Source organism: Colossoma macropomum, unplaced genomic scaffold (assembly GCF_904425465.1).
Source record: "Colossoma macropomum unplaced genomic scaffold, Colossoma_macropomum, whole genome shotgun sequence".
In the NCBI taxonomy this organism is placed as follows: domain Eukaryota; kingdom Metazoa; phylum Chordata; class Actinopteri; order Characiformes; family Serrasalmidae; genus Colossoma; species Colossoma macropomum.
This window is the reverse complement of record NW_023494797.1, coordinates 20948112-20972054: the sequence shown is the minus strand read 5'-3', so window position 1 is coordinate 20972054 and position 23943 is coordinate 20948112. Positions and strand designations below refer to the sequence as shown.

Here is a 23943-nt window from a genome sequence, read left to right as displayed (position 1 = left end):
CAGAGCTCATTTACATATATCAGTCTTAAAGGCACGGTAACGAAAACAGCCTGTTTAATAAATTGAGAAAGAGAGGCTCGAAAATGATCATGTACAAATTAATTTCAGCTGTTTTTGGTTTTTAAACTTGCATTTCATTTTAAAATTTTCTGGTGACGGCAAAATTAACTGGTGAATAGATCTATGATTATGTCGAGTGTAACTGATTAAAGAATCTAATTATTAAGTGTTATTACTTTATAAATTATTTACAGTTTATGTACAATAAATCCTGTACAAATTAAACCACAAAGTCTGAGACTAGACCAAATGAAAGCCCAGTGTTATGATGGTCAGTGCAGAGACTCAGAAAGCAAGAAGTATAAAAACAATATTTATTTATTTATTTATTCATTTATTTACATTTGCAGACATATCAAGGGATGAAATGTCACATATATAATGAAAGATATAGTGTGCATACTCTAATAAAGAGCATACAGGGGGTCATAAATCACAATAATATATAATATGTAATACATACAAACATACTTACATACATACATAAGGCCTTGATCATTATATATAAATCAGAAATTTTATGAATCTGTTTCATGGCTTTCTTATTGTCACAGGATGTTCATATAACAAAACAAAGTCAAACAAAGCCAGAATGAATCTTCTAAACGTGGAGACTATTTTTTCACTAACGACGATCGCAGTAAAAGCTGTCTCATTTTAAATGTAGTGAAGTTGCTCCACCTGGCGGCCGCTGATGCGCACTGCAGTTTTAGAGCTGTTTGGTTAACATTGGCTTTAAGGGCAGTTTATATTAACTACAGCTCGGAAAAGAGACTGATTATCAAAGAATGGATAAAGGCTTCATAAATATGTAGATATTAAGTAGGTTTAAGTGAGGTAATTTATTAAATGTACATTATGCAGGGTACACTCACTTCATCCATCTTATGGCTTATAACTGCCCTTTACATCCTGTGAACATGTTATGATGAATGACCCAATGCAAATGGTCCAAAATTATTCTTGTAATATTCACATACATTTAGGTAAGAACGTTTTTTTTTCTTCTCATGTAAAATTATTATTATTATTATTATTATTTCAGTGACATGAGGTTCATGGACGATATCTATTTTCCATTCTTTTGTTAATATCTTTCATTAAATTATTTATTTGTTATTCAGTTCTTTTCCCTGTTTCACTTGCGATTCAATTATTGACCGCCAGGTGGCGGCCGTGTGCGCTGCTTGTGCCCCGCCGAAGCTGCGCAGAAGAAGCGCAGCGGTCTTCGTTGCCCTAGTGCCCTAAATAGGGAGCGATCTGCTTATAAACGAGGGAGGAGACGAAAGTTATATTTAAACCTCTGAAAACACAAATAGATTCTTTCAGCTTTAAAATAAAGTTCAGCCACAGCCGTCTGACACAGTGAGACCGATACCCGCTGTAATATGCAAACGAAAAGTGCATTTTCTCCTAGTGAATAAGGGAGCAGGGCGGATTGGGACTGAACCGAGCGGCTGTGGCGAATCTGCGGATGGGTTAGTTTTGTGCGGGGGAAACGGGTTTTGGGGCAGTTTACCGGCCGGATTTGCAGACAAAAATAGGGTGTTAAAAACTGTGGAGCATGGCAGACCAGAAAACGAACAAAGAGCAGAGATACGACAGACAGCTGAGGTAAAATACCCATTTTTAAAATTCCGCCCTACAGTGGCGGTTCAGGTTCTGTTGTGTTTCCTCGCTGACTGAGCGCTGCAGCTCAGAGCGGCTGGGCCTGTTCACTACATTCACACCTGATCAGATTCAGCTGTACAGCGTTTATAACGCAGAGGGACCCTCATTCCTGTGTGTTCTGTGTGTCCTGAAGGCTGTGGGGAGATCACGGACAGGAGGCTTTGGAAAATGCCCACACCTGCCTGCTGAACGCCACTGCAACTGGCACTGAAATCCTGAAGAACCTCATCCTGCCAGGTAGAACCAGGACCAGAACCTTCTCTGTGCAAGTAGAGAGTGTGCGATGAATTTCTCCCAGTCCAGGTGTCAGCAGAACATTCAAAGAGCCTGCCCAGGTGTCCAGTCCTGGTCCTGGAGAACTCAGATCCAACACACCTGGCTTTAATACTCAGAAGCTCCTGAAGACCCTCATCACCTGGATCAGGTGGATTAGATTAGGGGTGGAACTAAACTCTGCAGGGTGGTAGATCTCCAGGACCAGTGTTGGGGTCCCCTGGCGTAGGGTCTTGATTGAGTCTTCATAGAGCCTTCCTCCTCTGCTTCTTAAGATTAAGATCAGATTAAGTGACCCTTATTAGTCCCACAGTGGGGAAATTCCACCTCCACATTTAACCCATCCGTGCAGTGAAACACCACATACACACTAGTGAGCACACACACTAGGGGCAGTGAGCTCACTTGCCTGGAGCGGTGGGCAGCCCTATCTGCAGCCCCCAGGGAGCAGCTGGGGGTTAGGTGCCTCGCTCAAGGGCACTTCAGTCACGTACTGTTGGCGCAGGGGATCGAACCGGTGACCTTCCGGTCACAAGGCTGGTTCTTATATACGCAACTGTTTAAAAGTTTGGTATCACACGTTTTCAGTAATGTAAAACCAAATTGGTTAAAGATGAATGAATACAGGTATTTCAAAATATTAGTCCTGTACAACTTCACAGCTCTCAGATCGTCAGCGTGAAGCTGTAAATAGAAGTGTGGGAATGTTAGATGAGTTCAGGATGACGAACAGAGCTGCAGAAGATTCTCAACTCTCAGAGAAAGATGTAGAAAAAATGAAGATGTAGTAAAATTAACATCCAGAATGAAGTTCTGAGTGAAGTTCTAAAATTAAGCATAGAAATTCACAGAGAGCCATATGAGGCTACGTTCACATTATCAGGTTGACTGACAGTCGTGACAGTTGTGGGCTGGAGGTTAGGGAACCAGCCTTGTGACCGTAAGGTCGCCGGTTCGATCCCCTCAGCTGACAGCACGTGACTGAAGTGCCCTTGAGCAAGACACCTAACCCCCAACTGCTCCCCGGGCTCCCCTAGTGTGTATGTGGTGTTTCACTGCACGGATGGGTTAAATGTGGAGGTCTAATTCCGATGTGTTCAGACACAGTTGACTAAAAAGATTCATTTGAAGTCGCACAAATCCGATTTTTTGCCTTAATGTGACTCAGATCTGATGTTTTCAGGGCTGTGTGGACACACAAATCTGATCTTTTCAAATCCGACCTGAGTCACTTTAGCTACGTTCACATTACAAGCCTCGTTGCTCAAATCCGATTTTTTTGCTCAAATCCGATCTCTCTGACACGATGGTTCACACTCGTTTAGGTAAGAGACTCAAATCTGTCATTAATGTGACGAACCGGCGTCCTGAAATGACCCTCATGAGCTCATCCTACTCAGTAACGTCACGTGAACGAATCACGTTCATCATCAGCACAAACTAACGAGCAGAACGAGCTTCGCTGAGAAGATAATTAACTCTGATCAGCTCTCAGCTTCATTATTAGAGCAAGACGAAGGAGAAAAAGGTGAGATGAGCTGCTTTTCCACCGTTTACAGGCTTTAGCTTCTGTTCGGCGCTGCTGCCATGGTAACGCTGAATGATGGCACAGCGCAGTGGAAAAAAACACATGAATTCAGAGCTGAGCGTCACATTAAGGTCACATGGCCGCGAATCAGATACATATCCGATCTAGGACCACATATTTTCAGCTTATGTGTCTCAGAACACGACGTCTTCCTCTCGGCCTTCTTTAATAAGGACATGTGAAGGACGTTTTCCTGAGTCTGACATCATTTTAAAGTCATTAAATACACAAGCGCTGCTCACTGCTGCTCATCTCACTCTGACTGGACTCACGTGATGTTCGCTGCCATGGTAACGTCTACACTAAGTGGTTCTCTACGCATGTGCGTCATTTTGGATCAGATTACTTGTAGTGAGCATGTAAACAGAGATTTTCCATCAGATTGTTGAGTAGAGTGAGAATAAACACCTCAGTCTGAATCTGTAATCGGAAGGTATTCAATCGGACTGGCAAAAATCTTTGCATGTAAACACAGCCACTGTGCCTTTAAGACTGATGTATGTAAATGTGCTCTGTTCTGATTGGCTGCCTCATTGAAAAAGCAGTCCTGGCTGAAACACTCCTTATAACTTCAGTGTGAGTGGGAGGGGCTTAACTGCTGTAGGCCAACTAGGCAGCTCTGTGCTAATGTGTTGATTTCTGTGACACCACAGAAACGGTGAATTCAGAAGGGGCTGATTTAGCAGTTTAATACCCGTAAATGAGCTGTATGGACTGGAGAGCGGACGGCATTTCAGAATAGAGAGGAGCAGTTCTCTGTGATATGGGCCCTTTAATGAAGCACCGTCTGTGATATCAAGTCAAGTCAGCTTTATTGTCAATACTACAATATGTACAGGACATACAGAGTATTGAAACATGGTGTAGCAATAACATTAAATAGCAAGCAAAGTTTATTTATGTAGCGCTTTTTACAGCAGGTGTTGTCACAAAGCAGCTTTACAGAAAAATCTGGGTCCGAGCCCCCATGAGCGTCGCCAATGGCGACAGTGGCAAGGAAAAACTCCCTAAGAGAAACTGGAAGAAACCTTGAGAGGAACCAAGACTCAGAAGGGGAACCCATCCTCCTCTGGTTGACACCAGATAGTAAAACATTATTAGTATAAAGTATTATAGTACAAAAACGGGGAAAACAGGTGGAGCAAATGATTAAATTGATTAGTTTAGTTTATGCAGCAGCAGCAGCATCAGTGGGTGTCAGGTTGTGAGGGTGAGGTTTGCTCGGCGTTGTACAGCATGAAGCTCAATGGTGATAAGCCGGTCCAGAGGGCTGGCAGCAGTGGCACCCGATCAAGGCAGAAGAGGCAGCAGCATCAGACGCACAGGATGAGCAGCTGTTCAACTCGGCAAAGAAAAGAAAGAAAGGAAAAATAGACAGTAAACAGGAAATATGCGAATTAAATAGACACTAAACGCTAATCGTAAAAATAAACACTAATTGTAGGAAAATAGAATAATAAACAAATAATATAAATATAAGACGGTCCCTGAACAATAAAGTGACCTAAGGCACATATGAACCACGTTTCCAGTCATCTTGAGTTATTATTGCTATAAAACCCTCATAAACAGCCTGAGTGGATTCACTGTGCTGTTCTCACTTCCTCTGTCAGGCATCGGTGCGTTCACCATCGTCGACGGACACAGAGTGACCGGGGAGGACGTCGGGAACAAGTACTGTTACCTCTTTCATTACATATCTGACAGAATTACATCACAATTACAGTTATATTATACGCTCCTAAACAAGACGGTTCTATGTAGAACCATGAACGCCCAAGACCTTTTGCATGTTTAAATGGTTCTTTGCATCATGAAAAGGTTCTTCAGATTGATGGAGAATGTGCTGTAGACGGTACTATATAGAACCTTCTTGAAAATGGTTCTATATAGCACCAAATAGGGTTCTGCTGTTGTTACAAGCTTGGCATTGTCTGTTTACAGCATGTTCTATGTCAGTCTGAAGAACACTTTCATGATGCAAAGAACCATTTAAACATGCCAAGGGTTCTTTGGGTGTTCATGGTTCTATATAGAACCGTTCTCTTCACTAAAGAACCCTTGAAGAACCATTGTTATTAAGACTGTAGACGGTGCTATATAGAACCTTCTTGAAAATGGTTCTATATAGCACCAACTACCAAATAGGGTTCCGCTATTGTTACAAGCTTGGCATCGTCCCAACAGCACCGTCTACAGCACGTTCTATGTCAGTATGAAGAACACTTTGATGATGCAAAGAACCGTTTAAACAAGCAAAGGGTTCTTTGGTGTTCATGGTTCTATATAGAACCGTTTTCTTTCACTAAAGAACCCTTGAAGAACCCCTGTTATTAAGCCTGTAGACGAGCTAATCTCTCTCCCTGTTTGTGTTGCAGTTTCTTCCTCAGCAGTGACAGTATTGGGAAGGTGAGCTCTGCTCAGTGCAGTTCGCAAATCATCTAGTTAATAAAGACATTATATACAGCGTGTAAAGTGATGTTGATGTTGTTGTTGTTGTTGTTGTTTTGTGTTGTAGAACAGAGCTCAGGCTGCTACGGAGTTCCTGCAGGAGCTCAACAGTGATGTTTCTGGAAACTTCGTGGAGGAGGTAACAAGTTTATAATCACAGATTAACTTATAAGGCAATAATAATATATAAACATACACTGATCAGACATCACATTATGATTCTTGTTTCTACACTCATTGTCCATTTAATCAGCTCCACTTACTATATAGGTGCACTTTGTAGTTCTACAGTTACAGACTGTAGTCCATCTGTTTCTCTGATACTTTGTTAGCCCCCTTTTACCCTGTTCTTCAGTGGTCAGGACCCCCATGGACCCTCACAGAGCAGGTACTATTTGGGTGGTGGTGGTGTGTTAGTGTGTGTTGCGCTGGTCTGAGTGGATCAGACACAGCAGTGCTGCTGGAGTTTTTAAACACCTCAGTGTCACTGCTGGACTGAGAATAGTCCACCACCCAAATAGTACCTGCTCTGTGAGGGTCCATGGGGGTCCTGACCACTGAAGAACAGGGTAAAAGGGTAACAAAGTATCAGAGAAACAGATGGACTACAGTCTGTAACTGTAGAACTACAAAGTGCACCTATATAGTAAGTGGAGCTGATAAAATGGACAATGAGTGTAGAAACAAGGAGGTGGTCAGAATGTTAGGCCTGATCGGTGTATAAGCAAAAACGTTCATGTATGGATTTCACATCTTTATTTCACATTTCACTCACTACTAATTCAGCTGCATAATCTCGTAGTGTTATAATCAGCTGTGATTAGACTCAGTGATGTATGTGGTTGTGTTGTGTCCAAAACGATCAAACTCTAAAATGATCAGGATATTATCCAACTCTGAGAATTAAAACTGATTGAAAACAAACTGTTTTAAGAGTTAAAAATCCAAAAGAAAAGTGCGGTGTACTGTTTTTATTGTCTGCATGACTCAAAATTCCCCCATAATTCAGTGTGTGAGGTGTAAACAGAGTGATTCAGAGTGGTTTGGTGTGAAATGGTTCAGATGTCTTTATGGTGGTGATAGGAACCAGGGGTCGCCATGACTACAACACAAATATAGATATTTCATTTACTGTCCAGAACCACCAGTGAACCTACACGAGTCTTCTGAGTTTATATGGAATGTTGATGATGGAAAATAGTGGAAAATCTGAAATAATAAGTTTTCTTTGGGGACTATTTTGCCTGACAACATCCTTTTCATATCATTTGACCATGGATTTATTAAAATAAATTCATTAAATTATGTTTTAGACAAAAAACATTATCACAAAACTATCATAAAACAGTGTCTCAGTCATCAGGCAGTGAATTCATAACCATTTCATGTAGTAACTTTCTGTGAGGGAGCTTTTAGAGGTGGACGTCTGGTTCATATCACCACCACTGTGAACAGTGCTGACTCGGTAAGTTTATCTAGAATGGAGTGTTTTACACCAAACCACTCTGAACGACTCTGTTTACATCTTAACCAGTTATTTACGCAGAGAATTTTGAAAGATTGCTGGAGTTCCCCTTTAACTCTGCCAATCAGAGTTCCATTCCTCCTTGTTTCTTTCCTTCCTTCCTTTGAATTTTGTTTTATGTTTTGTTCATTCCGCTGAAGTGTTGTTTTCTGAAAACATTTTACAATGTTATTATTATTATTATTACTACTATTATTATTGAGTGCGTAGATCTCCTCTATATCCTAATGTTATTGTCTTTATCTTTCTATTTTTTTAGAGTCCTGACAAACTCCTGGATAACGACCCTGAATTCTTCCACAGATTCAGTCTGGTCATTGGAGTCCAGCTTCCAGAGAGGTACAGCTGTAATATTGGAATACTGGAAAATGTCAAAATGAAATGCGTAAAGTTGCTTTGTAAAGTAATGAGCTGGTTTGCTGAAAAAAAACAATTTTAAATGATCAGTTAACATCATTATATTATATTAAATAGCAAGTAAAACTGAGTATTAAACATGCTTCAGAGCAGACTCAGACTTTCTCAGCTGTGTTTGTTTGTTTAGCGATTCATTCGTTACTGTGTCTGTTATTCTCTTTAGTTAGTGAATTATTCTCTCCGTTATTCTCCATAATTCATAAACCTCAGTTACAGAGTGATCTGTTCACAGTTCTTCACTCTGTTGTCTGATGTGAGTGTATGAGAGTGTTTGTTTGTGTTTACAGTACGTGTTTGCGGTTGGGCTCAGTGTTATGGAGCGCCGGCGTTCCGTTCCTCGTCTGTAGGACGTACGGACTCGTCGGCTACATGAGGCTGGTGGTGAAGGAGCACACAGGTAAACAAAAACAACAGAGAGGATCAATATCAGGAGATGAAGCTCATATCAGTGTTGATGTTTATTCAATAATTCATCCATTAATTAGAAATCTGCACGGATGGATGAAGAGACAGATGAAACTTCAGAATGGATGGATGGGTCAGTGGGTTGGTCAGTGATATAGACAGATGGTTTCAAAACAGATTTATTGGCCATGTACGTTAACACGCACACAATATACATTACAATATACCCTATACACAGTTTACACAGTATACAAGCAATATTCAGACTATATAAGGACTATAATATACAGACAACGTACATATAATTTACAGACAAAAAATACACAATATACAATCAACATAATGTAATATCATATAGGGACAAGCAGTGTACGTAACGCTGCTGTTGGAAGAAAACCTCGTATCTCCATTTTTCAGTTTCTGACATAGTTTGAAAATACCTGTTACCCTTTACATGGCATGTAAATTTCATGATGACTGCACCAAAAGAAATTTCCCAAAATGACTTGGAAAAAAGTCTGGTTTTATTGACTTACATTAAAAGTACCGTATGTTTTTCCTTCTCCTGTAAAGTTGCCATGTTGGAGATACGAGGTTTTCTTCCGACAGCAGCGATACGTTTGTGTGGTAGTACAAACAACAGTAATGTACATCATGTGTGGGAATGAAATTATGGTGTACAATGGTGTGGATGTGAAGCAGGGATGGATGGATGAATAGATGGATAAATGGACTGATAGATGGTTAGATGAAAAGATGGATAGATAAATGGCTAGATAGAAACGTCTATATATGGTATAGTCAGTGTTGTAGATAGATGAATGGATATATGGTGTAATCAGTGGTATTGACAGATGATAACTAGATAGAGGGATGATAGATGAATGAAAGATAGATAGATAGATAAATGGATGCATGAATAGTTAGATGGTTTAGCTAGATGAATGGATGAGTCGATAGAAAATTAGATGGTAAATGGATGGTTACATGGCTAGATAGATACGTCAATGGATGGATGGGATAGTCAGTGTTGTAGATAGATTGATGGATGTATGGTATAATTAGTGGGATAGATAGATAGATAGATAGATAGATAGATAGATAGGTAGGTAAATCGATGGATGTGTGGTATAATCAGTGGGATAGACATAGATAGATAGATAGATAAGTCGATGGATGGTATAATCAGTAAAATGGATGGATGTGTGATATAATTAATGGTATAGATAGATACATAAATAGATAGAGAGAGAGATAGGTAAATCGATGGATGTATGGTATAATCAATGGCATTGACAGATGATAGCTAGATGGAGGGGTGGATAGATGAATGAATGATAGATGGATAAATGGATGCATGAATAGTTAGATGGTTAGCTAGATGAATGGATGAGTAGATAGAAAATTAGATGGATAAATGGATGGATACATGGCTAGATAGATACGTCAATGGATGGATAGGATAGTGTTGTAGATAGATTGATGGATGTATGGTATAATTAGTGGGATGGATGGATGGATGGATAGATAAGTTGATGGATGGTATAGTCAGTAAAATGGATGGATGTGTGATATAATTAATGGTATAGATAGATACATAAACAGGTAGATTGATGTGTAGTATAGATAGATAGATAGACAGAGGGATGGACAGATAGATAGGTAAATCGATGGATGTATGGTATAATCAGTGGCACTGAATGATAGCTAGATGGAGGGGTGGATAGATGAATGAATGATAGATGGATAAATGGATGCATGAATAGTGAGATGGTTATCTAGATGAATTGATGGATAGATAGAAAATTAGATGGATAAATGGTTGGATGGATGACAGATAGATCAACAGACATCAATGGATGGATGGTATATTTAATAGTGTAGACGGATGATGGGTGGATGAATGGATGGATGGATGGATGGATGGATATTTCTATGTATTGGATAGATGTACATCATTGATGGTGAGAGGAAACCTGGCTGGAACAGTAACTGAACCACATTATATACAAGCGTTAGTTGTGTGAAGTATTGCGAGTTCTTATTTATGCTGAAGACTGTGCTGATCGTTCTGAGAGACGATGTGGTGGCCTGATCGTGGGGTTCTGACGCTGTATGATACCCTGTTGTCTATAAACATGGACTAAAGTACATTAGTGTAGCTAATCACAGAAGCAGCCGTCTAAAGGTCTGGATTAGTCTGTGATTTTATGCCGTCAGTGATGAACAGATGGATGAACAGGTGAGCAGGACTGATTTATATCTGTATTCCTCTTTCAGTCGTTGAGTCTCACCCAGATAACGCGTTGGAGGATCTGAGACTGGACCAGCCGTTCACTGAGCTGAAGAACCACATCGCCACGTACGACCTGGACGGCATGGAGAAGAAGGTGACCCTGAAAAACACATCGTGTGAACAGTTTGTGATAGAAGTTCTGATTTATTTACGATAAAATCAAATACGTTAAAAGTGTTAAGGACATTGTTTTCCTTCTCAGATCAAATTATGATTTTGGGTATGCGAGGTTTTGAATTCGAGTTACATACAAATGTTTAATTATCTCATGCTTTTTGTCTTCTTTATTGCTGTAGGATCACAGTCACACACCCTGGATCGTTGTAGTTGCCAAATATCTGGAAAAGTGGTACAATGAGGTAAAATATTCAAGAATATTTGACCTGCCTGCGACTGTCTGAATGTGAACATTACTCATCAGTTCGCTCCCCTGTAAACAAAAAATGTATTGTTATATATTTAGAATGTAAGTAGAATATATTGCAATTTTCGAAGGATGCACCAATATCAGAAATTTTTGATGTACATATCTGCCAGTACGATACAAACATTTATAAAATGTAGAAATTTGGACTAAATTCACTTGTAGTACTACCGAGAACTAGAGAGTTACAAATGCAGTAAAATCAATAAAATGCAGGTATTTTAGTGGAGAAACTCAACATCACCTAAACCAGAGATCAGCAACCCAAATGTTAAGATGAGCCGTTTTGTCCTTTCGAGAGCCACAACATTTTATATCCATTTTAATGAAGTAATGTTTTACCATCTTGGCTGTAAATATGTCTCAGTATGTGCTGATGGTCAAAGATAAGCTAAAAATGCAATATAAATAAAAACTCAGACTTACTTTGCTCTGCTTTAAGCTTTAGCTCAGCTATAGCTGCTTTTCTCGCATCTCCAGCAGGAAACTTTTCCTCAAAAGTAGAACAGTTTCTTGTAAAACGTCTCTCAACGTTCAACTTTTTACGAGGCTGAAGTCGCTTCTCATTCTCCAGCCTCTTGTTTGAATTTTCCCGTTTCACCTTAAATGGTGCCTGAGGCGCTAGAATGTAACTGCTGCCCCATTTAAGGTGGAAAAATTCGAGCAAGAAGCTGGCGAATGAGAAACTGACTTCAGCCTCGCAACTTTTTAGTGTTTGTCAGTTTCTCACTGCAGATTAAACGTGTCAGGAAACCAGCTGGAGTGATTATAAACACAAATAAGTCAATTTGTCTCCAAATTATTGATGTTCGTCTTAAATCTCTCTCTTTGCCGTTTCGTTAGCTACTAGCTAGGCGAGATTGTTGTCTGTGTTGCTATGGTGACCAGCAGTCTGTGCTGATCTTCAGGGTTAAAGGGTGAATCAGCAGTTCTACATTAACTCCAGAGTTTAAGACCATTTATTGTTAAACTGTGTTGAACGATCAGCAGAGCTTTATTTTACTGTAAAGGAGGATTATTTTATTTTTACCTACAAATCTGATTCTGCTGTGGAGCCACAACAGGGCAGTAAAAGAGCCGCATGTTGTCCTGACCTAAACTTTTTGCTTCAATAAATACAACATGAAATATCAGTCAGATTCAATCATCTGAGGCTGCTGATCTATTTTAAGCAATTATCCTGTGATAACGATATGATTCTGATATTATCACGCAGCCCTAAACTTTCAAACATGATCGCTTTTCCTTTTCGCTTCATCCCCAGCACGACTTTCAGGTACCGAAAAATTACAAGGAGAAGGAGGCCTTCAGGCAGCTCATCAGAGAAGGTAATACATCATTAATATTATAAGGTATTCGTATCGTTGAGTGATTAGAGTGTAATTGTGTTGGTTCTGGTGTGTTTGTGTTGCTGCTGGTTCTACTTTCCTCTCCTGATGTTCTATCAGGGATTCGTAAGAATGAAAGCGGCGCCCCTGAGGAAGAGGAGAACTTTGATGAAGCCATAAAGAACGTAAACACGGCCCTCAACCCCACCAAGGTGTGGCTAACGCTAATGCTAATGCTAATGCTGACTCCACTGTTACTGTTGCTGGCTTGCTGTGCTGATGTGTGGATCTCGCTGTTCTGTAGATCTCCAGCGCGGTGGAGGACATCTTCAACTCGGAGCTGTGTGAGAACATCACGTCACAGGTCAGACTCGATTATTGTAGTTTATTAATGTTTTATTGCTTCCAATAAAAAACATCCTTTTTATTTAATTCTCTATTAAATTTACTATTTATTTTTGAGCGTATAAAATGATATCAGCTGATATTATCAGTTAAAATGTTTAGCTCCTGAAAGTAGTTCTCATTATCTGTTGTTCTTGTGTGTGTGTGTGTGTGTGTGCGCGTGTACCTGTGTGTGTGTGTGTGTGTGTGTGTGTGTGTGTGTGTACCTGTGTGTGTGTGTGTTCCTGTGTCTGTGTACAGACGGTGGCGTTCTGGCTGATGGCGCGAGGCGTGAGGGATTTTGTGCAGAATGAAGGGAACGGCAGCCTTCCGGTCCGCGGCACCATCCCAGACATGATCGCCGACTCGGACAAATTCATCAGCCTGCAGAATGTGTACGTCCACATATACGTCATCTTTAATTATTCAGGATCGCCTATGAATTCAATACATTCTATGAATTATTCAGTATCTGCAATTAATTATTTAGTATTTAATATGAATTATTATTTAATATATTCTGTAAATTATTCAGTATCTTCTATGAATTATTCAGTATCAGCTATTAATTATTCAGTATTTACTATGAATTCTTTAATATATTCTATGAATTATTCAGTATCTACTATGGATTCTTTAATATATTCTGTAAATTTTTCAGTATCTGTTATGAATTATTCAGCATCTACTATGAATTATTTAGTATCTATTATGAATCTTTCAGTATCTATTATGACTTTTTCAGTATCTATTTAATTATTTAATATCTACTGTACATTTTTCGGTGTCTACTCTGAATTCTATGAGTCCTGTAGCTGTGAGAGTGAGGAATTAAAGTTCAGTCCATTAGAGTTTAAGAGCTTAAACAGAAGCTTCTCTGTGGGTCGAGATGATGAACTGACCGACCAGGCGAGTCTTATGAATGCAGTATGTTTGTCTGCTGTTGTTCCTTCAGCTACAGAGAGAAAGCGCTGCAGGACGCCGCTGTGGTGGCGAAACACATACAGTCCCACCTGCAGGCCGTGGGGAAGGTAACGTACCCCTTCAACACTGAGAGTCTCCCTGTTAGTTCACTGTACAGGAGGGCGGTGCGGTTACTGAGCGCACTGTGGAGGACGTTTTGTCTCTAATCTTGTCTGTGTTCTCCTTCTGAAGCCTCGGAGAGCATCTCAGAGCAGGACATCAAACTTTTCTGTGAGTACGGCTCATTCGAACCCCTGACCGTTTAAAGGGCTCAAATCATGGGAAACATACAGTTCATGTTTTAAATTAAATTGCAAAAGCAGCCTGTTTTGAAATTGTTATTTTTGTCACCCAAACCAACACATTTTTATATCTGCCCATTCAGCCTGTGGCACTTTAGCTCCGCCCACTCACACTGAAGTTATAAGGAGTGTTTCAGCCAGACTGCTTTTTGACTGAGATCAGAACAGAGCTCATTTACATATTTCAGTCATGGTAACAAAAACAGGCTGTTTAATTGTAAGGGATAAAGAGAGGTTAGAAGGTGATCTAGAAAGGTTTGGATTCTATGAAGTGGAGATGTAACGTGCTCATTCGTGCTATTGATAGTATTCTGTTGACGTCACAATCGCGCTGCTACCATTTTGACAGGCAACTTCAAGTTCATTCAGCAGTGCTGTGTCTGTTTGTAATGAGATAAAAGCCAACTGATCCAGCAAAGACAGCAACGCTTTTTTTGAAGTTTTTAAGTCTTTAAAGCATATTAACTGATATTTGAGTTTATTGACTTGACTTTATTTGATTTGTTGCTGTAGTGATTAACAAATGAAAGCTGAAATCTAAACGGCTGAGATTTCCCGCTGCGTTACTAGCGCCCCGTCCTAAACCGCGTACTAGCTCACTAAATAGTGTGTAAAATAGTCCATATCCCATTAGAAGTGCACTCATTAGTGCAGTAGGTGAAGTACAGAAGTGTGTGGTTTGGGATCGCGGCGTTAGATCAGCCAGTGAGACATGATCAGCAGCTGCTCTGCTGTGCTGCTCGTTAGCTGCTCATTAAACACCTCCAAGAGGAAGTTTAAGGGGTTTGTTGATTAAGGAGCTTTTATTGAGGTGAATTAATAATTTATTGAGGTAAATTAATGTATTTATCGAGGTAAATTAATGTGTTTGTTGAGGTAAATTAATGTGTTTGTTGAGGTAAATTAATGTATTTATCGAGGTAAATTAATGTATTTATTGAGGTAAATTAATGTGTTTATTGAGGTACATTAATGTATTTATTGAGGTAAATTAATGTGTTTATTGAGCTGAGCTGATATTGTTTCATATTCGGCAGCTTTTGAAATTTGTTCTATGTTTAAGGCGCCTCAGTGTAACTGCAGCTTCATTTAAGGTGGAACGGAAAATTAAAACGAGAGGCTGGCAAATAAGAAGCTGCCTTTAGTGTAATATGTAGCTACGTATGTGTTTATTATTTAGGAGCTTTGGCAAAAGTTATAAACCTGATCAGAAAGTATTTATGTGATTTAAAAAATACACTAATATTGGAATGAATACAAATTAAAAATACATTGCGATTGTTTGGTGTGTTAGTTTAACCTTTTCCAGAGTTCTCCTTAAGGAAATCCAGTATTTATGATTACTGTACCACCCAACACCTGCTGCATCTGCTCAGCCCTTCATTAAAATGAATCAGGTGCTGCTGATGGAACTGAACAAAGCGCCTGAGAACCTAACCTGTGTTCTTCCAAATGTCTTCTTCTAAACTACATATTCATAACTTTACTGAAAACAGCACTTTCTGACTGCTGACTGTATTTATCTTTATTTATGGTTATTCTAATGTTATTTTCTTGTTTCTACTGGAACAAACACACTTTCTGCCCAGATAAATAGTCTGAAACAGTTTTCTTGCACAGAACTGCACGTTTGTGATTTTCTGCCTCGACTTAAACACAATAATGAAGCTACTCATTACTTAAACCTGTTGACTGTGTCTGTATAATAACAGTGTACTGTGTCTCCACCTGCTGGCCTGACTGTGTATGTGTCCCTCAGGTAAGAACGCAGCGTTCCTCAGGGTGGTCCGCTGCAGGAGTCTGGCTGAAGAGTACAGCGTGGACACTTTCCACAAAGACACCATCAGTGAGTAAACGTACACATGGAGGACGACTCGTTCATTAGGACCCTTAAAAACTGGTTGGAATAAGCGCATTAGAGCAGTGTTAGACGCTGAGACGTGTTCAGTGGGAATAATGAGCAGTGGTTTGTGTTGGGCCGGCCGGTTCTCACACTCGTACTGTCAAATTAGAATTAGTGCTTTAATGCAATGCTAACGAAATATCAGAGTCAAGGTCTTATATTCAAATATTAGTAAATGCTGCTGATTCCTCTGATGTTTGATGTACACAGAGTGATTCAGAGGGGTTTGGTGTGAAATGGTTCAGATGTCTTTACAGTGGTGGTGATAGGAACCAGGGGTCGCCATGACTACAACACAGATATAGACATTTTATTTACTATCCAGAACCACCAGTGAACCTACACGAGTCTTCTGAGTTTATATGGAATGTTGATGATGGAAAATAGTGGAAAAGTTTTTTGGGGACTGTTTTGCCTGACAACATCCTTCTCGTATCATTTGAATATGGATTTATTAAAATAATTTGATTTAAAACTTCACAAAACTATCATAAAACAGTGTCTCAGTCATCAGGCAGTGAATTCATAACCATTTCATGTAGGAACTTTCTGTGAGGGAGCTTTTAGAGGTGGACGTCTGGTTCCTATCACCACCACTGTGAACAGTTCTGACGCGGTAAGTTTCTCTAGAACGGAGCGTTTCACACCAAACCACTCTGAACGACTCTGTTTACATCTTTACCACTTATTTACACAGAGAATTTTGAAAGATTGCTGGAGTTCCCCTTTAACTCTGCTAATCACAGTTAACCGAATGTTCACTGATTGAACCATATTATTCTCTTTCTTTCTTTCTCTCTTACATCTTTTATTCCTCTCTCTTTGCATTCATTCTCTTGTATGTCTTTTCCCTCCTCTTTTTCTTTCTTTCTTTCTTTCTTTCTTTCTCTTTTTTATTTTAACATTTGAACTTTGTGTTTTCTGTTTTGTTCATTGCTCAAAAGTATTGTTTTCTGATATTTTATAGTTTATATTATTGTTGTTATTATATTGAGTGCACAGATATCCCATATATTCTCCCATATATATGGAATATTGATGATGGAAAATAGTGGAAAATCTGAAATAATAAAAAGTTTTCTTTGGGGACTATTTTGCCTCACAGCACCCTGCATATTATGTATCCCTCCACCATGAATGGAGTTTAAGTTCTCTAAACTATCATAAAACAGTGTCTCAGTCATCAGGCAGTGAATTCATAACCATCTCATGTAGGAACTTTCTGTATTTGCCCACTTGGCTTGATAAACGATGCCTCACTCAGCCCTAGTTTCTTACGCGTGTGTGTTTCAGCTTCCTGCATGGACAGTCCAGACAGCGAGATGGTTCTGTACCTAATGCTGCGCGCTGTTGACCGGTTCTATCAGCAACACTCTCGCTACCCAGGTACCACCAGAACCAGCAAAACCAGACATATATCAAAGCCAGCACTGGAACAGTTCAGTTTCCCCCTCACCCCAAATGTAGAGGATCAGCTCAGTGCCTGAAAGAGCGCTACAGCGTCAAGGCTAATGTATCTAACGAGTAATAATGAACGCCAACAATAATTAGCATGGTGCTAACTGCATGGCTCAATCATCACTGGTCTCAAACCATTTGTAGTTGTTTGTTAATGTCTAATAGTCTTTTATATATACATAATATCTGTGTGTGTGTTTATTATAGTAATCTATTAAACTATAAATAGTCTTTTTTGTTACATTGCTACATTGGTATCACTTTACAGTATCACTTTACAATAAACCTGCCCTTATAAAGAGTTTATGAGTGGTTTATAATCAGTTTATCAGTATTAATTAGTTCATAAATACCTTATAGTCAGTGACAAGCATTTATACATAAACAAAGGAGTGAAAGTGGCCTGTTTCTTGCTAAATAGTGAGCTCACATTCATCTGCAGCGTTAAAGCTCAGATCTTTGTGGTTACTTTGTCTTCTCGATCAGCTTCATATGTTCATACTCATCACATAAAGCAGCTCACTGTTACCCTTTTATTTATGCGTTAGAGCTGCTTATTGATGATCTTCAAGGTCTGTGTCATCTAATTTATAACCAATAATAATTTAAATCCATTATTATTGTAAAAGTATCGACGCCATTACATTAGTAGCTTCAGAGTTAAAACTAAAGAAGCAGACTTCAGAGACCAAACGTGTCCTGACTGATCCCACTACCTTTGGATGAATGAGGCGAAACTTTTTAAATTTGATTATTTTGCTGAACTGTTCCTTTAACAAATTCCCCTGGACAGCACTTTACCTGAGTAGCTGTAAGTGACTGACCGCTCTGCCGTCTATGCAGGTGTGTATAATTACCAGGTGGAGGAGGACATCAGTACCCTGAAGCTGTGTGTGAACAGTCTGCTGCAGGAGTACAGCCTCAACGTCAACGTCAAAGACGACTACGTCCACGAGTTGTGAGTTTAACTCTCAGATCATAGAGGGGCTGTCAGGGAGGTTAAAGCGCATCCAACTGAAGCTGGTGATTCAGTATCTACAGTGAATTATACAGTAACTACTATGAATCACTCAGTGTCCACTATGAATCTTTCAGTATCCATATGAATCTTTCAGTATCTGCAGTGAATTATTCAATATCCTCTGTGAATTATTTAGTATCCACTATGAATCATTCAGTAACTTCTATGAAATATTCAGTAACTACTATGAAATATTGAGTATCTACAGTGAATTATTCAGTATCCACTATGAATCTTTCAGTATCTGCTATGAATTATTCAGTATCCACTATGAATTATTCAGTAACTTCTATGAATTATTCAGTATCTACAGTGAATTATTCAGTATCCACCATGAATCTTTCAGTATGTACTGTGAATCTTTCAGTATCTACTATGAATTATTCAGTATCTACTGTGAATTATTCAGTATCTACAGTGAATTATTCAGTATCCACCATGAATCTTTCAGTATGTACTGTGAATCTTTCAGTATCCACTATGAATTATTCAGTAACTTCTATGAATTATTCAGTATCTATAATGAATTATTCAGTATCTACATGAATCTTTCAGTATCTACTGTGAATTATTCAGTATCTACATGAATCTTTCAGTATCTACTACGAATTATTCAGTATCTACTGTGAATTATTCAGTATCTTCTCTTATTAATTTGTGTGTACATTTAGTATCTACATCCACAAGCTATTATGCAATGTTATAATTAATTATAATTGATTATAATCAGCAGTAGACAGAGTTAAACTGCATTGTCCACCAATCCAACAACATCCTGTGGCCAAAACTGAGAGTTTGCAGCCAGAATTATAGAATTTAGAAACATTATTGTCATACATACATTTTATTTATAATTAACAAACATGCTTCAGTTCCAGAAACAGTCAGGAGGCGAGTCTCAGACGACCTAATTTATATTTTTTCTTTACACCAGTGAAATCAGGGAATGAGGTGACGGGGTCCTTGTTCTTCTTCAGGCTCAGTTTGTTGTTGTGATCGCTGAAGATCAGTAAAGAGTGAACTTGTTGTGTCTGTCGGTCTGACTACGTCTGACTACGTCTGACTACGTCTGACTATGTACTCAGCGTTTTCAGAACATTTTCAGTTTAATAATCGTGTTTAATCAGTTTGTTAATTGAATCCAGATGCAGTTAAACTTTCGTGATGCACTGAATCATTTCCTAAAGAATCGCAGTTTAACCAAATCATAGTGAAGGCAGAGATTTACACCCACACAGGCTGTAAGCGAGTCTCTGTAGACTGAGCTCTTTTAGAAACAGATCTGAGGTTTTTAGAGTGTTTGTTGTCAGTAATAGTTCACTGATGTGCTGCTGTGTCTTGTAGAGATGCTGACAGTAAAGCAGCTACAAATAGTTCAGTTTTTGCTTGAAGTTGGTATTTTTGTATCTTCCAGCTGTCGCTACGGCGCTGCAGAGCCGCACACAGTGGCGTCCTTTTTGGGAGGTGAGTTTTACTACAATCGCACAAATCATATTGCAGTCAACCCAGAAATACAGCAGATAAACAGCTGCAGCAACACTGTGAGGTCAGACTGTGTTACATGAGAATAGAATAGAATAGAATAGAGTAGAATAGAATACCTGTTCTGTCACTATACAGTGAGATTCAGTGACACTTGCTGCTGTAAATAATAAAGAGTATAATAAAGGAAAAGCTATATACACGACCAGTCAGTTCATATTAATACATTTTATTTAATAATGACTTTTACAGTGCAGATTAAAATGTTGTAAACTGGACACCAAAACATAAATCTGTGGTTTATTCATAATTTAAGGAATTTTGGGAACAACAACAAGTAACATGAAAACAGTTTGTTATTATGTTATTATATACAGCAGTAATACAAGCGTCAGCAGCGCTGTCAAACAAATGCCCCAATGCAGAATATAGTACACAATAATACTGTGCTGCACTAATGCAATACCATACTGCAGTAATGCAATACAGTACAGCAATAATGCAATACAGTACAGCAGTAATGCAATACCATACAGCAGTAATGCAATATTATATAGGAATAATGCAATACTATGCTGTGATGATGCACTACCATACTGCAATAATGAAATACAGTACAATAATGCAATATCATTCCATAATAATGCAATATTATATAGCAATAATTCAATACAGTACAGCAATAATACATTACTATGCTGCAATAATGCAACACCATGCTGCACTAATGCAATACCATATAGCAATAATGCAACACCATGCTGCACTAATGCAATACCATACAGCAATAATGCAATACAGTACAGTAATAATGCAATACAGTACAGTAATAATGCAATACCATAGCTGTAATAATGCAATACAGTACAACAATAATGTAAGACCTTGCAGCAATAATGCAGTACCATACAGCAGGGGTGTCCAGTCTTATCTGCAAAGGGCCGGTGTGACTGCAGGTCTTCACTCCAAACAAGCTGGAGCACACTTGACTCGCTTTGTTGGAGTGAAAACCTGCAGCCACACCGGCCCTTTGCAGATAAGATCGGACACCCCTGCCTTACAGCAATAATGCAGTGCTGTTCAGCACTAATGAAGTAATATACCACAGTAATGCAGTGCTATGCAGCAGTAATGCAGTTATCAGCAGTAACAGTAATGTGATTGTTGTTTCTCCATTACAGGAGCAGCAGCACAGGAAGCCATCAAACTCATCACACACCAGTTTGTACCATTCGACAACACGTTCATCTACAACGCCATGGCCCAAACCTCCGCCACCTTCCAGCTCTGAGTCCTTTAACACTCTAAAACTGTAGAACTGCTTAGGAGTCTGTTTTATACATGATGCTTTTGTCAGTGTAGAGATTGTGCTTGTTTAAAGTGCTTGAAATGTTTCTGTTTGACGCTGCGTCACAAATAAATACAGGGTCTGTAACATTTTTTGGATTATGTGTTTTGTTTTAGGGGTCAAATCCCTCAGTGTTCTTGATTTTTTTTTCCAGATTATATACCAAAAACAGTCATAATTCATTTCTGCACGATCGTTTTTTCAGCCTCTCTTTATCCCTTAGAATTATACAGGCTGTTTCTTGTACCTTTAAGACTGATATATGCAAATGAGCCCACGTTCTGATTGGCTGCCTCATTCAAAATGCCGTCACAGCTGAAACACTCCTTATAATTTAAATATGGGCGGGGCTAATGTGCTGCAGGATGAAAAGGCGGATATGTGAGTTGGCTTTTGTGACATCACAAAAATAATATATTCAAAAGTGGCTTTTTTTTTAGCTTTCTTTCAAAATAGGGGAGCGAAAAGTGTGTTTTGTGGCAAATGTAATGTAATAATCAGATATTTTAAACTAATTTTATCTGATTAAAGTTCTGAGACAAAGCTCAGTTTGTCTCTCTGATTGTGACAGCATGACTACAATTAGCGCTCAGTTTGCTCTTTGTGTCCAAAGAAAAAAAAATGAACTGACCGGCATGTGAGTCTGAATGACCACAGAAAACAAACAGATTTTATATGTCCGTTATATGACTGTGTTGGGTAACTGTCTGACCTCAAACTGACCCGAAAACCTGAAAGAGGCTTTTTAAACTCCTGTCGTCCAGTTATTATTTGGGTGGTGGATCATTCTCAGCACTGCAGTGACACTGACGTGGTGGTGGTGTGTTAGTGTGTGTTGTGCTGGTCTGAGTGGATCAGACACAGCAGTGCTGCTGGAGTTTTTAAACACCTCAGTGTCACTGCTGGACTGAGAATAGTCCACCAACCAAAAATATCCAGCCAACAGCGTCCTGTGGGCAGCGTCCTGTGACCACTGATGAAGGACTAGAGGATGACCAACACAAACTGTGCAGCAGCAGATGAGCTATCGTCTCTGACTTTACATCTACAAGGTGGACTGACAAGGTAGGAGTGTCTAATAGAGTGGACAGTGAGTGGACACAGTGTTTAAAAACTCCAGCAGCACTGCTGTGTCTGATCCACTCGTACCAGCACCTCACACACTAACACTCCCCCACCACCTCAGTGTTATTGTAAGTATTTTTGGGTTCACCAAAAATCTATTAAATGATAATATGCTGTATTTCTCTATTTTCCAGGCTTTTTGTCACGTTATCTCCCTTCAAATTAGGTTAGCAATTTACTTTATAATAATTTTTCTTTCAAGATACCATCATTATTGATGTGCTACAGCTTTTTCAGTCATTTTAGAACCATCTACAGTTTCGATCATCATTCTCAACATATCTAACATTTCATTTTTTTAGTTTTATAAGCAGTCCATACTACTTATTCAATATCTTTCAGAATTGTTTGAAATCTGCACAGTACTCAGTAGATCTTTCAATCATTTTTTGTTTTTATATCATTTAAAAAAGATAAATTATTAAAATTTAAGCAGTGGTGTTAATTTTAAGCAGTCATGAATGCAGTGCTGCAGTGGGTAGCGCTGTCACCTCACAGCAAAAAGGCCCTGGGTTCGATTCCCCAGCCGGGCAACCAGGGTCCTTTCTGTGTGGAGTTTGTATGTTCTCCCCATGTCTGTGTGGGTTTCCTTCCCACAGTCCAAAGACATGCGGTCAGGCTAATTGGACATGCTGAATTGCCCCTAGGTGTGAATGTGAGTGTGTGAATGTATATGTCTGTCTGTCTGCCCTGCGATGGACTGGCGACCTGTCCAGGGTGTATCCTGCCTTCCGCCCAATGACAGCTGGGATAGGCTCCAGCGCCCCACCGCGACCCAGAAGGATAAGCGGTTTAGATGATGGATGGATGGATGGAATTGCCCCTAGGTGTGAATGTGAGTGTGTGTGTGAATGTATATGTCTGTCTGTCTGCCCTGCGATGGACTGGTGACCTGTCCAGGGTATAACCTGCCTTCCACCCAATGACTGCAGGGATAGACTCCAGTACCCCCCGCGACCCAGAAGGTGTGTGAATCTCTTTATTTCCTCCTAAAGCAGCCTGAGAGAGAGCAGAATGATGTCCACAGCCAGCAGAGGGCGCTGTTTCCCGTGTTTGTGAAACAGAGAAGGACAGAGGCCCTCATGGTCTCCTCCAGCCTCAGCACATTCCAGAGCTGAGTGAATAATCCAAAACTGCAGCTGCTCTTAAACTCATCTGTACAGCAGGACGTTGTTAATGAGGACGTGGTAGAACAGGCTGTGTTGATGATTGACCCGAGCATTGTTCTCTGGTTCTCCGTGGAACAGAGGCCTCTCTAACGGACTCTGTTGTTTACTGAGTGTTGATTGTATAAATGTTCTGCGGAACGCCGGCTTGTTTAGAGTACAAGAAATTGCCACATCCATAACAGTGGCTCATGTAGCAGCGCTGGGATGCTGTCTGGCAGGCAGAGCTCGCTATTGGCTGTTTCCCTCTGCGCCAATGGAAACTTTCCCTGGGCGGAATTTTACCCTCCTACAACGGAAATGACACAGAGAGGCTGCCAGAGGCCAGAAGCGTTCTGAGCATCAACACGCTG

General features: G+C 39.6%; 1 protein-coding gene across 1 annotated transcript; it reads left to right on the top strand.

Moving 5' to 3' along the window:
• Positions 1-1373: 1373 nt before the first annotated feature.
• Positions 1374-21388, top strand: nae1 (nedd8 activating enzyme E1 subunit 1). The gene is made up of 20 exons (XM_036584491.1): positions 1374-1674; positions 1865-1968; positions 5206-5266; positions 5971-6001; positions 6111-6182; positions 7828-7907; positions 8273-8382; positions 10671-10780; positions 10983-11045; positions 12375-12438; positions 12559-12650; positions 12743-12802; positions 13084-13217; positions 13778-13878; positions 13978-14016; positions 15847-15933; positions 17284-17376; positions 18292-18406; positions 19884-19933; positions 21133-21388. Exons 1-20 carry the CDS (start codon positions 1625-1627, stop codon positions 21240-21242), a joined length of 1626 nt encoding a protein of 541 aa, XP_036440384.1. The 5' UTR covers positions 1374-1624; the 3' UTR covers positions 21243-21388.
• The last annotated feature ends 2555 nt before the right edge of the window (positions 21389-23943 follow it).